General features: G+C 46.5%; 1 protein-coding gene across 9 annotated transcripts in view; it reads left to right on the forward strand.

Moving 5' to 3' along the window:
- The window catches only part of SBNO2 (strawberry notch homolog 2), a 128,716-nt gene that overhangs the window by 78,426 nt on the left and 33,762 nt on the right, over positions 1-16,528 (forward strand). For 8 of the 9 annotated variants that reach the window (XM_044998616.1, XM_044998615.1, XM_044998622.1 and 5 more), the window contains one exon: positions 14,923-15,084. In XM_044998616.1, coding sequence (XP_044854551.1) covers positions 14,923-15,084 — 162 coding nt within the window. Of the gene's footprint in view, positions 1-4,250; positions 4,425-14,922; positions 15,085-16,528 lie in introns of those variants that run through there. The other variant, XM_044998624.1, reaches the window with a different exon arrangement.

Raw genomic sequence — 16,528 nt, forward strand, 5'->3', positions numbered from 1 at the left:
AGGAAACGTTAGGGCTGGTATATACAATACACGCTATCCCATCATTTAGACCACTGGAAACACAACATTGTGAAGAAAAACAGAGCTGCTGGAACTTTCAGCCATCTTTCCCCCCTTAACTAGTATTTGATCAGTTTTGAAGGCAAATAAGGACCTGCTTTCTTCCATTCATTGGTCACTTAATATATGATGCTGCCTCTGTTGTGGGGATTATGGACCAGATTTGCAAAGGTATTTAGGCATCTAAGGATGCAGTTAGGCATCTAATGGCAGTTAAGGCACCTAACTTGTTTAGGCAATTTTGACAATCCAGTTAGGTGCTTATCTGCATCTTTAGGCACCTAAATACTTTAAAAAATCTGGCCCGCTCTCTTGTCTGTGCAGGAGACAGACTAGCTACCTCGTCTTCCCATCTACAGTTTCTCAGCTGTTATTTGATTTGTCATTAAACTTGTTTACTAAAAATCCGGCAGATTTTGTACATCCCACTAGTGTTCTGGACTGTAGCCCATTGGTCAACAGACTGGTGAAGGTAATGTTGATGTTGGAATGGAAATAGATCAAATAAAGGAAAGTGTTTTAATGACGGAGGAACAATATTTCATTGAGCTGAAAGTGTGTGCAGTTAACATGGTTTTACATTCTGTTTTTCATTGGAAGTTAGGGAGTGAAGTGAATATTGGTAGCAACACTAGGATACCACATTTCCTCAGAACAGTTCATCAGCATGTGTCTTCATTACTCTGATGTGCAAGTGGATGAGTTGTTGCATATCTTCACCTTTAGGATAGGTAAAAGGCACAGTTGTTATTCCCCAATGGGTTATGTTATCCCTGCGGGATTATATTACTGAATTATTATTCAATCAAATTAGCAATCCTGATAACTATTTAAAAATATTTTTCACAAGTCTCACTTCATCTTGATGCTAAACTTTTGTGGCTTTCACTTTGCCTCATTTGTCCACTGAGAGGAAAAAACAGGAAATAGCCCACCTGATTTTCAAGAGTTGTGTAAGTAGCAAGACCTTGGTGGTCTGTAGTTTCACTTATTAGACAGGAGGTAGTGGTTTAATCTAGTGCACATAGCAATTCAGTTACTGGCAGCAAGTCTTTCAGTGATTAAGACTTTTTTTTTAAATTTATTTGCTCTCTCTCTATTCCAGCATATAGTCACTAAAGCACCTTTTCCGAGCTCTAGGGCCTCTACTAGGTAATTAATAATACAGTTGAATGAGACAAGCAGCAGTGGCATACTAACTGCCTTGCTCTACCCAAAACCAGCTGTGTACAAAAACCAAATTCTTCAGCTTTCCCTCAACCCACAGAACCTGTCTCCTCCTCAACCCACTCTGTTCCTATCCAGATCCCTCTCTTTTTGTTTGTGGAAGAGTGAAATCCATGCAAATTCATCCTCCTTTATGCTGAGAAACCTTACAGAGGACTTGAGATGGCATCTTTCTTCCTCATCACAAGAGTGGCTGCTGCTTAAGCAACGCCTCTTCTTCTTTTCCTTGTCACCTGCTCTTCTGGCTGAGACTACAGCCAGAGATCTGGTGCCACAGAGCACCTGTAAACATGCAGGACTCACCCCTGCGGCACCTCCTGCTGGTCATCTCCAGGAATTAGCTCTTCGACCCAGGAGCGCTGGCCCCTGTGTCCCTTCCAGGATCCCGGTGCCCCTTTAACTGGGTGCTGCCCCTTCCCACTATCCCCACTTCTCCTCAGTCTTGGCTACTGCCCAGTCTCCATCTAGCCCCCATTCACTGGGGCAGCTTGCAGCATCAGCCACTCATCACAGGCAAAGGGGTTTGGACCTGCTGCCTCTGGCTACCCGTGGGCTGCCCCCTGCAACCCCCAGTACCTCATAGGCCTTACTAGGCCTGCAGCCTGAGGCTTTCCTAGGCCGGAGCTCCCAGCTCCTCTGGCCCTTCCCCAATCTAGGTTCCTTACTTAGCACCTTGCAGCCAGGCCCTTCTCCCTCTACAGGCAGAGGGAGCCTGCTGAGCTCCTTGCTCCCAGCCTTTTTATACAGGCCAACTGTGGCCGCTTCCCCAGTCAGCCCAGCTTTTAGAGCTGCTGCACTCTCCAGGGCTGCTTTTACCACTGCAGCCCTCCCAGGCAGGAGCGGGGGACCACCCTGCTACAGCACCAAAGGAAAGACATTTTCCTTTCCTACCTAGTTACTGGGGAAGAGTATTCCAGGACAGGCATTTTGCACAATAGGGCTTGAATCTCTATTCTAGATGCAATTCTAATACACCTGCCACCATGACACTTAGGCACCATATAAGTGTCACAATTATATACCCGAACAACAGACCTAGCTCTTTCCTATTTTAAGGTGCCTTCTCAAGTGGAGGTCCTGTAAGTGATTTTCCGGGTTTGGAATATTGCACATCTCTGTTATTGAGCATACTCCTGAAGAAATGTATCTTGACCTGAAATTCAGGTTTCACAAGATTGTGGCTCATTGGGATCTCCAGTGGCAGGATGTTCTGTAGCAGAGGATCCTCCACAGAAAAGAATCTGTTCCATATAGTATGTGTCCTCCTGATTCTCAAAATCATTAGAGGATAGAGGAGACCAGTCTGTTGTATGCATCTCAGGTCTCAGACACATTTCCCCTCTTCCACGGGTCCCCTAGATAGTTTGCCTCTTCTTCACCCAGGATCCTCTCATTCCGAACACGGACGCTCACTCTCTGGCTGCTTGCTTTCGTGAGAAGTGCCATTTCAATAAGTTGGGCTTTTCCAGAAGTTTCTTGCATGTGGCTAAAAGCCCATTTGCTCCTGATGTTTCCCGCTGAGCCAGGAAACTTTTGTCAGGTGTTTCTCTTCCACCTTTGCCAAACAGTCTCCGAACCTCCAGATCCAGCGCAGGAAAACCATAAGTGCGGTTTCAGTCTGACGCGGTTTTGAAAAGTGTCCTACTTGGGTGGAAAGGCTGGTGAGGGGAAGGATGAGGGGATTTCCATCCAGAATACCAGTCATTGGTTTTAGTGCTCATCAGCCTGAGAGACATGCTGTATAACAGCTTGTTCAGCCAGGTAACTAAAACTCCCTTACCGGCACAGCTGGTTAAGAGTATTTAGTAGAGAGCTGCATGTCTAATGAACGCACTATCGCTGCTGGATCTGTGCCCCTGGCTTTTGACCCACATGGAATTCAGTTCCCACACAGTGAGCCAGAACAATAAAGCGGATGTGGGCAAGGTGAAGTTAATCAGGTGTGGATCTCAATTTGGAGGAAATGAAGTGGTTCACTCCCACTTTGCAAGGCACTAGAAGGAGCTGTAATACTGCCCCTTGCTCCAGAATTTGATCTGTCAGAGTGCTGTTATTAATCTCTCTGGGGAGAAGCGCACAGATGCATCCCGTTTTGTTCCCCAAAACCGAACAGATATGTTCAAACGACAGGTTCCTCGTACCACAAAACTTTGCAAGGAACATTTTACTTCTCCTTTTGGCATCTGCCTTTTCTTTAGGGCAGTCTCTTGTTAAAGTTGTTGTAGTGAAATCCTGTTTAGATGCCTCCTTCTAGTCCCCTTTCCTTCTCTACTTCCTCCACCCTGCAGCAGAAACAGGTCATCCCTAGTAGTAATATCTTTACTTAACCAGCAAAGATGCAGAAAGCTCTAAATGAAGTATTTGAAAAGGGAAGGGTGTGTGTGTGTAAAACCATAACCATTCAGAGCACACCATTAACTAAGGGATCCCTCCCTTATTTTTGTTGAGGAACAGGCGGGCGAGTAAGGAAGGGGAGGATTGAGCTCGCAGGTTCATCTGAACCCCTACATCTCTGAGAAAAGGGAGAACAAATAAAAAGATGGCAGATGTTTTTCTTTTGTCCAAGGTAGCATTTTTTCCTCAGACTAGGGTTGAAGGGGGAAGAAATGAGCTATGCGCTGGCTTATTGAACAGATAAGTTCTTGACATAGACTTTGCTTCTGTCCCAAGTCAAACTGAGCCCAGCGAGGAGCTCAGCTTTGTTTACAGTGTATCTGTGGTTGAATTACACCACATACAGTAATTCTCATCGCACTGCCAGTAATTTCACTGACTTACCAAGCAGGCATCATTTCCTGAAAGTCAGCTCCCATACTTAGAGGAAGTAAGAGCACTCTGCTTCATGACTAAACACTGTATGCAAATTTCTACAGCCTTAGGACAGCCGCACTGTATGGACTGGCTTTTTTTTCCACCATTTTCACTCCTTCCTTTGGCGTGTAACATTTCTTTAAACCTTCATGAGATCTTTCTCTGGCTGCTGCCGCTGCTGCTGTCATGAATGAGGATCTTTCTCCGTTATGTACTGAAAAAGCACGGCTCATTGTTTTGCCCGAGTTCTCGTCTGGCAACGAGTTGAATGCGGTTTTAAAATGTCCCAAATGCAATTTTGGCTAAAGTTCTCCTCTCTCTACAAGGTAACATTTACCTCTTTTCACTTGATAGTTTGCATTCTGTTTGCGGGATAGGCATCTTTTAGCTGCTGTTGTGGACGTGTGCCTGTTTATACAGAGATAGTAGAATTTCAGAGCCACAATTCTTGATGTAAGGGGATTAAGAAAAGGATTACTATTTTTAAACTGCACTCTGTTTATGCTAAAATATTCAAAACACACGGATCACTCCTAACCAGTCAGAATTCTGGAACTAACTGAGAAACTTTGAGGAAGGGAAGCAGTGTGGAAGATTAATCTATGTTTTTTTAACCCTAAAGGCTTTCAAGAGTTTTATTCTGAATTCAGAACATTTATACAGAAGGGCAGAGAAGCATTTGCCAATCAAACCAGGACTGCGAGTTTATAGCATTATGGTTGGAAGGACTTTGATTTTCATGGCTAGAAAACTTCCTCTTAACTGCACAGGCAAGTTGCAGCTCAGTAAATTAGAAGGAGAAATTAAAAAGTAATCTGAAACCCAGTGTGCTTACTTTGTTCTTTAGACACAGAATTCTAGCTGACTGGCTTTTTAGCTTTTGTGTTGTGCTGGGTTTTTTTTTTAATTATTATTATTATTATTTTAAAAGGCCAAATGGAACAGGTGTTGTTCTGTCTTAGTCTAGAGGAACTGACTGCTGCTGTGCAAAAGAAGTATGTTTCCTCTGTTATGGGGAGGGATTGACAATAAATAAACCATTCATACCAATGGGTTTGTGGGCATAAAATATTTTTAGGTGCACACACTTTCTATAGTTAGATTTCACCTCTTCTTTCATTTATTTTAATAAACATTTGCTTTGACCGAAATAGAAACCGGAGCTCTAGTGGCGAGGAGAAAGAGGTGTAACTACATTTCTTTTACACTTGTTCCCTCGGATCACTTTCTCAAGAGTGAATCAATTCTTGCTTTCGATAACTTATCCATTTTGGGAAAGTGTCAGAAACTAGCCAGAATGTGGTACATCATTAATATCTTCCACAGCCGAACTGGGAATCTGAAATAATCAGAAGGCAGTCAGGTAACTAGCCTGTTGCTAACTCATCCTTTTATAGCGCCTTTTGAACTGAGGTGCTCAAAGCACTTTGTGAACATTAATAAACCAGTGAATTGTACCTATTTGAGCTTTGTTGTAAATATAGAACATGTTGGAGGGTTTATATGGCCAGCATCTGCAAAGCTATATTTCCCCATTGACTTGCTGTTCACCTCTTGTAAAACTCTATTAAATGGTTAACCTGCTACAAAGGGGTTGCCCTTTGGCCGTTTTATAATGCACTCCTATAAACTCCCACTTCTTGTGTAACTTGCAGAACTGTTAGTTCTGAACTTTATTTTCACCAGAAAATACTTAAATGCTTTTGTTTCCATGTCTGTTGTCCTATCATTGCTATAGGAAAAACTGGGAAAAATCGGTGCCAGGAGGCAGTGGATTCAGAAATTAAATTCTGAAACAGACATTCTCTGCGCTTGCCCGGAATGAACTGACCAGCTTGTAATGCCACAATGTAAAGATCAGGGACATGCAGTCTTGCCTCTCTTCCTTATAACCTCCTGCCGAAAGGCCCACTCATAACTGGCTCATCCAGAATTTGCACTCCAGACTGTGGAAGTGGATTAAACTAATCCAGAAAAGGACACTCTTATTCCAGAATAAAACTGTCCACATGGGGAGTTATTCTGGAATAGCTGTAGTGCTTTTAAATTCACAGCCTATCTTATTCCAGCACAATTTGCCTGCATCCTAAGAATTGCATCTGCTTCAGTTTCCCTTTCTGTAACTATCACTGTAAAAAGATTCTATCTACTCCGATGGGAGGTGCTAACTCGGGTGGGCAAACTTTTGGCCCAAGGGCCACATTGGGGTTGCAAAACTGGATGGAGGGCCGAGTAGGGAAGGCTGCCTTCCCAAACAGCCTGCCCCCCGCCCCCTCCCACTTCCCGCCCCCTGACTTCCCCCCTCAGAATCCCTGACCCATCCAACCGCCCCTGCTCCTTGTCCCCTAACTGCCCCCTCTCGGGAACCCCTGCCCCAACTGCCCCCTGGAACCTCGCCCCCTGTCCAACCCCCCTGCTCCCAGTCCCCTGACCCCATCCACATCCCCGCCCCCGACAAGCCCCCCTGGGACTCCACACCTATCCACCCCACCCCCCGTTCCCCCTCCCCTGACTGCCCCCCTCCCAGAACCTCAGCCCGATTCAACTGGCCCCTGCTCCCTGTCCCCTGACTTCCCCCTGGGACCCCCCACCCCTCATACAACTCCCCTGGCCTACTTACCACTTACCATGCCGAGCAGAGCATGCAGAGCAGCATGTCTGGCTGCCACGCTGGCCAGAGCCAGACATGCTGCTGCTGTGCTTGGCAGGAGCGCGCAGCTCTGCCACCCAGAGCACTGCCCGCGTGGCTCTGAGGGGGAGAGCAGGAGAGGGGCCGGAGGCTAGCCTCCCCGGCTGGGAGCTCAGGGGCCGGGCAGGACGGTCCCGCGGGCTGTAGTTTGCCCACCTCTGTGCTAACTACTACTAGTCAGCCTGGAGCAGAACAAAATAAGCACCCTTTCAAGTCCTGGAGGATTAAGTGGGTTGATCTCTCCAGAACACCTTGTCCAGGTGGCCACTGTAGGGTGTTAGGCCATTTCACCAACAAAAGGACTTACAGTGCTCAGCACTACCCATGTCCAGAGGGGCAAAAGGCAGCACAGCACACAACACTCTTTCCAAATCGGGGATCTTGTGTCACAGAAGCTTGGAACCTACTCCTCATTTCAGTCCTTGCTGCACCTCTGTTGTTCTGACTTCCCTACCCATCTGTGTCCTGGTCCCCTCCCACCCCACCGCCCAGTCTTGTTTCCAGTTTTTCCCAGCTGCTTATCCAGGATTTGACACCTTTCTACTAAAGCACTCTCTGTAGCCAGCATAGATTAAACTCCCTCTCATTACCAGGTGATAACGCCCTTTTATGGGGGGTGCTAGATGTATCCCAGTTAGAACAGTCACATTGCAGAAGGGGACACTTCACGGGGGTCTAAACTCTGACCCTCCTTCTCTGCTTTTCACAGGCTGTTGGCTGAGGGCAAGTTTGCACGGACACTTCCATTGTTCAAATTTGCATAGTTCAGGGGTGTGAAAAAAAACACACACCCCGGAACCACAAAAGTATTAACGACAAAAAGCACTGGCTGTGGGCAGCGCTTCATTGGCAGGAGCCATGCTCCTGGAGATGAAACTGCCGCCTCTCATTGGAGGCGGTTTTCTTTTGTCACTGGGAGAGCTCTCTCCTGGCGATAAAGAGGGGACACATAGCGCACCTTACAATGGTGCGGCTGCAGCGGCACAGCCGTGCCATTGTAAGGTGCGCTGGATAGACATAGCCTTAATTAACTAGTGTCCTTTCCTTTGCTTTCTGTCCCTGGAAACTAAAATAGTTCCCGGAGCTCCATATGAGACAATGGAATAACCTGCCAAGGCAGGTTGTGGAATTGCTGATCCTGAAGGTGCACAAAGCCAGTGTGTGGGTCCGTTTTGCATTTAAACAAACTGGCAGATTCCATCTGCCTGAATTACATTGTGAGCCCCAGGGGGCAGAAATCTAGCATGAGCCAAGAGGCTAATATTTCTGACATTGGAGTCAAGTATCAGAGGGGTAGTCGTGTTAATCTGGATCTGGAAAAAGCAACAGAGAGTCCTGTGGCACCTTTAGTGTTAAAGGTGCCACAGGACTCTCTTTTAGTTGCTTCTGACATTGGAGTTAATTTCCTATTTCCCATCTCAGCCCAAAGTGACAAGCAAAGAGTTGGATAGGTTAGTCACCAGAGGCTGGGCAAAGGGGGTTCGCATCAGGAAGACCTAATGCAGGGGTTCTCAAACTGGAGGTTGGGACTTCTCAGGGGGTCACGAGGTTATTACATGGGGGAGTCACGAGCTGTCAACCTCCACCTCAAACCCCGCTTTGCCTCCAGGATTTATAATGGTGTTAAATATATTAAAAAGTGTTCTTAATTTATAAGGGGGGGTGTCACACTCAGAGGCTTGCTGTGTGAAAGGGGTCACCAGTAAAAGAAGTTTGAGAGCCACTGACCTAATGAGCTCATTAAGAGTTCAGCAGATCGCATGGTGAGTGCTCACTTGTCACTCTGCTCCCTCAGGGCTAATGAGCAATGGCTACTCTATCTGCCTTCATAGCTGCAGCTCTCCTGTGCCCTTGCTGTCCCTTCCTTCTCTGTTTTTTTCTGCTCCACTTCTGCCACACGTGTTTTCGAACGTTTGCTCCTGAGCTGATCCCCTTCCAGAGGAAAAATAAATTAACGGGGGAGGGATAGCTCAGTGGTTTGAGCATTGGCCTGCTAAACCCAGTGTTGTGAGTTCAGTCCTTGAGGGGGCCATTTAGGGATCTGGGGCAAAAATCCATCTGAGGATTGGCCCTGCTTTGAGCAGTGGGTTGGACTAGATACCTCCTGAGGTCCCTTCCAACCCTGACATTCTATGATTCTAATAAAACTCATCTGGGATGGCTTCTTGGCCCTGGCTGGTGTTTGGTGTCATGTCCTGCTTGCTCAGGCAAGTTCCTGGTGTGATTACTATGAGTAGGGCTTTTGCTTTGAAGATTGAGGACATGCCCTAGAGTTCCTCGGCATTTATCAGTTTTCTTTATATAAAATAAAGTTCTCTGCTATCACTGCTCACTTATCCCCTCGCTAAGTGATTAGGACAGTCGTATTCAGGATGGTTATTCACTAGCCAATAAGGGCTGGCCCCAAAGGACACTTTTACTCTTGTAAATTGTACTTTACTGTGTATTCCTTTCCTTCTTGTGAAACTGGGAGGAGTGGTAGATACGCTGGAGAGCAGGGATAGGATACAGAGGGAACTAGACAAATTAGAGGATTGGGCCAAAAGAAACCTGATGAGGTTCAACAAGGACAAGTGCAGAGTCCTGCACTTAGGACGGAAGAATCCCATGCACTGCTACAGTCTAGGGACCGAATGGCTAGGCAGCAGTTCTGCAGAAAAGGACCCGGGGATTACAGTGGATGAGAAGCTGGATATGAGTCAACAGTGTGTCCTTGTTGCCAAGAAGGCTAACGGTATTTTGGGCTGTATAAGTAGGGGCAGATTGAGGGAAGTGATCGTTCCCCTCTATTCGGCATTGGTAAGGCCTCATCTGGAGTACTGTGTCCAGTTTTGGGCCCCACACTACAAGAAGGATGTGGAAAAATTGGAAAAAGTCCAGTGGAGGGCAACAAAAATGATTAGGGGGCTGGAACACATGACTTATGAGGCGAGGCTGAGGGAACTGGGATTGTTTAGTCTGCAGAAGAGAAGAATGAGGGAGGATTTGACAGCTGCGTTCAACTACCTGAAAGGGAGTTCCAAAGAGGATGGATCTAGACTGTTCTCAGTGGTACCAGAAGACAGAACAAGGAGCAATGGTCTCAAGTTGCAGTGGGGGAGGTTTAGGTTGGATATTAGGAAAAACTTTTTCACTAGGAGGGTGGTGAAGTAGTGGAATGGGTTCCCTAGGGAGGTGGTGGAATCTCCTTCCTTAGAGATTTTTAAGGCCCGGCTTGACAAAGCCCTGGCTGGGATGATTTAGTTGGGGTTGGTCCCTACTTTGAGTAGGTGGTTGGACTAGCTGACCTCCTGAGGTCCCTTCCGTCCCTGATATTCTATGATTCATTTTGATCATCCAATATACTAAGCCTCATCATGTGGCATTTAAAACTAGACTGTTAGACTAGCCCTTGGAGAGTATTCTTTAGGGACAGCAAACAGTCCTGTACTGGGTGGAACAAGGGATGGGACCAGACTCTGTCTCCATTGCTAACTTCTCTGATAAGTTTTTCTTGGTCAGTAGGTTGCTCCGGGGCAGGAGCTGCACTTCAGAGTCTGAGCAAGAAACAAGAAGTGCTGTGTTCCTGTTTAGTGTGGGCCTGATCCAAAGGAAATGAGTGCACCTCTGACGTGTTTACCCTGTGCTCAGCACCATCTCAGACAAAAATAAAAATACTCCCTGCCCCCAAGAGCTACAGCGTGAGAGGATCAGGGAAGAGGGACAGTGCTGGGGAGCCAGGAAGAAGAGGAGTTTTGTTATCGTTTAGCTCAGCTCTTGGGGCATTGTGGAAGAAGTGAGTTTTCCTGGGGCCCTGGAATGCAGGCAGTAGTGGCTTGGGAGCTGGCACAGGGGGGTTGATGCAGCACGTGGGATGCTGCACAAGACCTGTAAATTACACTGATGTTTTTGTTACCTGTGTTAACCTAATATTTATGCTCAAAGCACTGCATGGATATTAACTAATTCTCACACCACCTATGGGAGGTGGGAGATAAGTAGCAGGATCCATGTTTTACTGATGAGGAAGTGGAGACAAAGTTGAAGTGACTTGTCCAAGGCTAAACAATGAGTAAGCGGCACAGCCAAGACCTACTGACTTCTAGCCCCGTGCTCATGCCTTGAGACCACGCTGCAGTTGTTCCCACGCTGTAGGTTGGGAATCAAGAGTGGTCCTCGGATTGAAAAGTGTTGAATTAAACACTGAGGTGGATCCATCTGTGAGAGGGGCAATGAAGGAGTAAAAATATTGGAGAACCACCGTGTAAACAAAACAGTTCTTACATCCAGTGCCCGACAGCTCCTGTCCTTTTTGCCCTTTCTCGTCTGAGGTGAGGTCAGCCCCATGCCGACTCTCCTCCTGAGAACACAAACACAGATGCTTATCATTTAGCTCTGCGGCTTTCAGCAAATCCCTGTCCATCTCCCAGGTTCCAAACCAGGGCTGCAATGTTGATCTTGTTCTCACATTGTGTAATGTGAACATGAACTCTTTAGTGCACCTCCTTGCCTCAGCTGAGGGCTCATCTACCCAACAAATTCATGCGAGGCAAGCCAGGGTATGAATCTGCAGCACACCAGCTTGCTGTGCGGTAATGTCCCATGTGGCCACTGCTACACTTCAGTGAAAATCCCGGCGCGCAGCTTAGCAAACTGCACTTTGAAGCAATATGCTAAGCAGCATTCTGGGATTTTCACTGCGCTATAGAAGTGTCCACGCAGGATGTTACTGTGAGGCAAACTGCTGTGCTACAGATTCACACCATGGCGTGTGGCTCAGTAACTTGCAAACGGCCCCTGCACTATAAAAGATCACCAGGAGCAGGTGTTTGCTTTTCTCACTTACAGACAAATACCAAGTGATTCACCTGAAATGACCAGTCCTGGGTTGGGCTCTTCTGTGTTCGCATTCAGGATCTTTTAAAGAATGACTGAAAATAGCACAGCCGTGTCTCAGGACTGGCCATTTTAGCCGTGGCTGTTCTACTCCACGTGGACAGAACAAAGGCAGACCCCACCGCAATAGCTATGGATTTCTGGACTGGGAAGTTCTAGGAGAAAAATCTCTCTCCTCACTTGCTTGTATGTGCTAAGTGCTGTGTAGACATATAGGGAAGCACAACTGCTGAGAGTTCTGAGAGTAACTTCTGCAAAATCATCGAGCCACCAGAAATTGGTGCAGGTTTCCTTTTTGGCCAGTATCATGTGCACTTCTGGGACTGAGAGAGCTACTTCTTGGAGGGTCTATCCAACCCTCACTTCTTCATTCATTGTGTAGGCCCCGATGTGTTAAATACTTGGAACTGCTGGAACTGATTATATAGAGAAGAATTCTAACACACTTGTTTTTGTGTCTCTGAATGGACAGAACAATTGTTTCCCTGGGGGGGTTTCACTTCCATAAATTAAATTCTACATGGCCCATATCTTTGCTCTTTCCAGGGTTGCAGATCTAGGAGGCTAGATTTTGATGGTGGTCCCAAGCAGCAGGGACCATTACACTCCAGTGGGATTTTTTCTTGGAAGTGAGAGTTGGGAAAGAGGAAAAGCACCTTTCAGCATGGAAGCAGCATGGAAGGTTGAGGTGCTCAGCAGGTGTCATTGTGGGGGATTGGAATTAGGTGGGATATTTGAAGGTGACACAGATCTTGAGAGATGGGAGGTTAATTTAAAAATATCTTAATTGTATGAATAACTCTAGCTTCAATACAGCATAGACTGTCCTGCAATTCTGTAGTTAAGCCCCATACTGTATTACAGGAAGGGCTTTTTGCTGTTGTGGGAGAGACTGGGAGTAGTCCTTGAACCTGGCCTCATGCTCCTTTAGCTTTGTGTGGTTGGACTGGGGCGACAGTGCCTCGTATTGTTCAGTTAGCTCCCATTCTGTTAGGAGCAGAGCTGGCAGGCCCAGAACACTTCTGTACGTCAGTGCACAGCAGGAAGCCAATTCCTGTGGTATGGAGTCTCTCTGAAGGGACACGGGGTGACCCTGCGTCTGGTCTAGGAGGAGGATATCAACGGTGGTACTTACTTACCCAGATACTTTCCTTGTTGTTACCCCGGAGTGTGACTCTTGTTTCTGGAGACTGTTTAATTCCAGTGTGACAAATCCAAATGTCAAATTCAGTTTTTGAAAACGCCTGGTGCTGGGTGACCCAAAACGCAGCCATAGGACTGTTAAGAGCTAGAACCCTAAATGGACGCCTGAGCGTCCCTCACTGGGAGGATGACTGGTAAGAGTTGTGCATTAACCCAAGAATTGACCCTGAACAGGAAGGAGGTTAGTCAGACTGGGAGTACCTGTCTAAAAGTGGAGTCTAATCGCTACTCCCATGTCTGTTAGTCAGCCTGTACCCCCGTCAATGCTTCAGTAATCCGCAGTTTACTCACCATTCCCACAGCCTCTCTTACTTTGTGTACTGGGATCAGCATGTCAGCTGCTGGCTACCGCACCTACAGCTCCAGAGTTGCTACAGGGAGCCAAATCAGACATTAGCTGGGGAGGGAATGAAAGGAAAAGTCCTGCTGGTTTTAAATACTGCAAAATAGCAATTGGGAGGGAGTCTTTCCTAGCTCTTGGCCAGAAACCCTCAGGAATAACCCAAGGGAATTCAGCTGGTCATGATTCTGAGTCAGGGCTAGGACTTTAAAATCCTTTGGCTGCCTTCCTATTCCGCAGCTAGATCAGTAGAAAACGGGCCTTTAACTGGAAATGAAGTGCAGTGACTCCTCATTATCAGAGACCTGTTGGCAGCCATATTGGGTGCCACCACAAACATTTGGTTATCTGTCCTAGCAACAGCAAAGGGCCAAAATTGTCGTCATGTCTACAAATTTAACTCCTCTCTCAAGAAATAGCAAGCTGTTGGTATTGGCAGACTCCTCATGGTAGAGGCGGAAGGACCTATTGGTCCATCCCGCAATCCCTGCGGAACACTGACACTTCTCCACCTGAGAACAGGAGGGCGTAGCACGGCACTTTAAGATAAAGTGCTGTAAGGTGAACAGAAGGCTGACCTTTGCCTCTGTGTTTTACAAGAGATTTAATGGTGAGAGTGAGTGAGTGAAGTCAATGGGTAGAGTCAGGCATTGTGTAGGGGGGGTAGAGTTCTGTGCAAGTTTCCCAATAGACTCTCTGCTTAGGCCTGCATTCTTGGCTTTTGGTTCTCATGCCTGTTTGGAGATCATACAACCAAATAAGGAGCTGGCTGGAGAAGTAGAGGGTATTGTAAATGGCACGTGGTGGGGCTCATTCCAGTTCTTAGTAGAGCTATCATGGGCACTCTTAGCAGACACACCAAGGAATGATTAAGGATGGAGAGTGACCCCTTAACTGAAAGGTGTTCCCTTCTTGTCTAGCTTGAGGAAGGGGTGGCCTTGTGGTCAAGGCCCTGGACTGGGACTTAGGAGACCTGAGTTCTATTCTCAGTTCTGCCACAGACTCCCTGTGTGACCTTGAGCAAGTCACTTCATCATTCTGGGCCTCTGTTCTCCAGCTGTAAAATGGGGGTGATAATCCTCCCTTTTACTGATTTGTCTGCTTATACTGTAAGCATTTTGTGGCAGGACTGTCTCTTGCTACATTTTGGAGTAGCACGTGGTACGATGTGGGTTCTGATATTGGCTGAGGCCTCTAGGTGCTATTGTAATACAAATAATAGTAATTGAGAGGTGGTGTCATGTTGGGATGGGAGAATAATTAGTGCTGTTGCTATGTCTGCTGTACCTGTTTTGTGGATACATAGAGGACTTTAGATTTGGCACCTTTCACTAGTGCTCAGTTATTTTTAATTAACTATGAAGATCAGAGTGACTGGTGCTGTCCTGTCCTTTGATCCTCTCTCATGCTGATCTGCACTTGGAGAGTCACAATCTAAAAGTGTTTCCAAAGAGTCTAACTTGGGTTCCTGTACATTGCACCAGCAGTTTTTCCTACTGCGTCAAGAAACTGGGATTATAGATTTAAACCCCGTTGCTCTGAATAGCTGTTCTGGTTTTACCAGTTCATTTCCAAGCACCATGGAGCATGGATGTAACAAAGCTGTCCATTTAATAGTATGAAATGAAACTCAGCCTGTGCATATGAGTGCAAGACAGAACCTTTGAGGCACTTTCTTACCATCTCCTGTAACCAAAGGCTTTTCTTTCCATTTCAGGATTCTTCATACCTCGATGAGCTCTCCAACAACTCCCTCTTCTCATCCCCCGCGGACTCCCTCTCCGACATTGCTGATGCTCAGGACTTCCTGCCTGCCGACAGCCTGAACCATGTGCCAACAATATGGGATATAAACACGTCGCAACCGAACCAAATAGAGGTCAGTGAAAGTCCCTCTCCTTTCCTCCCCACTCAGAAATTCAAGCCTCGAGGCCTGATCTTGCAGTTCTCTTACGAAACATCTGCCCCAGGAATTAGGAAATCCATTAGAGGTGAAGCAACCCTCCCTTCAGACCCAGATAAAGTGCTGCTGCCAGTGAGGCTGATTGAGTGTCTCAGGGAGGGCTCTGGACACCCGATTCTAATGACATTTCAAAGGGCTCCAGCTTAAAATAGGTTCAGTCCCTGGTTTTGAACCTCTTCATTCTGGATCCTCCATTGCACTTGTTACACTGGCGTAGTCCATTGAAATCAGTGGAATGTTAGGACACACCTGTAAATAATACTTCGCACTCTTTCAAAGCACTGCACAAACATTAGCTTAGCCTCCCCACAGCCTGGTCAGGTAGGTATGTTCAGCATCCCAGTGAAAGTGTGTACTTGGAACATTCAGCCACCCAGCTGCCCATATGAAGGGTAGCTACAGTGTATTGTTGTGTTGGGGCCATTAGAAATATTTTTGGCTAGATCGTTATGCTACAGTGAGCTGTCCCAGTACCTATGTCTATCATACATTCCTTTTCTATGGCAAATATTTCTTCTTTTGTGACAGCAGTAAAATTCAAACCCTATATTGGTTTGAGAGTAGCCCCAAAATACTCTAGTTTTTAGTGCAGATGCCCATTAAACAACATCCCACTGCCTCCTTTCCATCCAGTTAATTAGTACTGCTCCTTTATTACTTTACAACCTGGTATCAGCCACTGGTATTGGGGAGGAGTTTGGATAGTTAGATGAACTGGTAGCATAGAAATGTGACGAATCTCTCGTTTTCATTTTGTAGTGAATGCTCATTACCAGGCACGTTTGGTTTCCCGGTACACCACTGTCCTTTGTTTGCTGTCGTACAGATCCCTGTGGAAAACAAGTCTCAAACTGGGTCGCAACGCACTTGGGGGTCCCAATGAGCAATTTGAGAACCGCTGATCTAAGCTATGTCTGCAGTACGTGCTGGGGGTGTGATTCCCATGCTCAGTCTTGAGTTTAGGTGATGGGTGATGTTGGTGGCCTGTGATATACAGGAGTTCAGACTAGATTATCTGGTGGTCTCTTCTGGCCTTAAACTGTAACTCTGACGTGCTCTCTTTGAGCATACCCACCGGTTTCAGGTGAGTTTGTACTCCCTGCTACCACATCTACGCTGCTGTTTGTACCTACCAAGTGTGCGTACGTGAGCAGGAGACTCACAGCCCTAGCTTGTAGTGTAGACATAGCTGAAGATAGATAGGCCGGTAACTAGACAAGTTTGAACCTAGAGCACGAAAAGCTTGAGGGGAAAGGAAGAGCATTTTAATCAAAGAAATGTCTGAAGGGACCACACTTAGCTGTATTGAAGGTGTTGATGTCGTCTTATGCCCATTTTTTCATTTATTTTTTGAACGTGG

The sequence above is a fragment of the Mauremys mutica genome, chromosome 24 (genome assembly GCF_020497125.1).
Source record: "Mauremys mutica isolate MM-2020 ecotype Southern chromosome 24, ASM2049712v1, whole genome shotgun sequence".
Classification (NCBI taxonomy): domain Eukaryota; kingdom Metazoa; phylum Chordata; order Testudines; family Geoemydidae; genus Mauremys; species Mauremys mutica.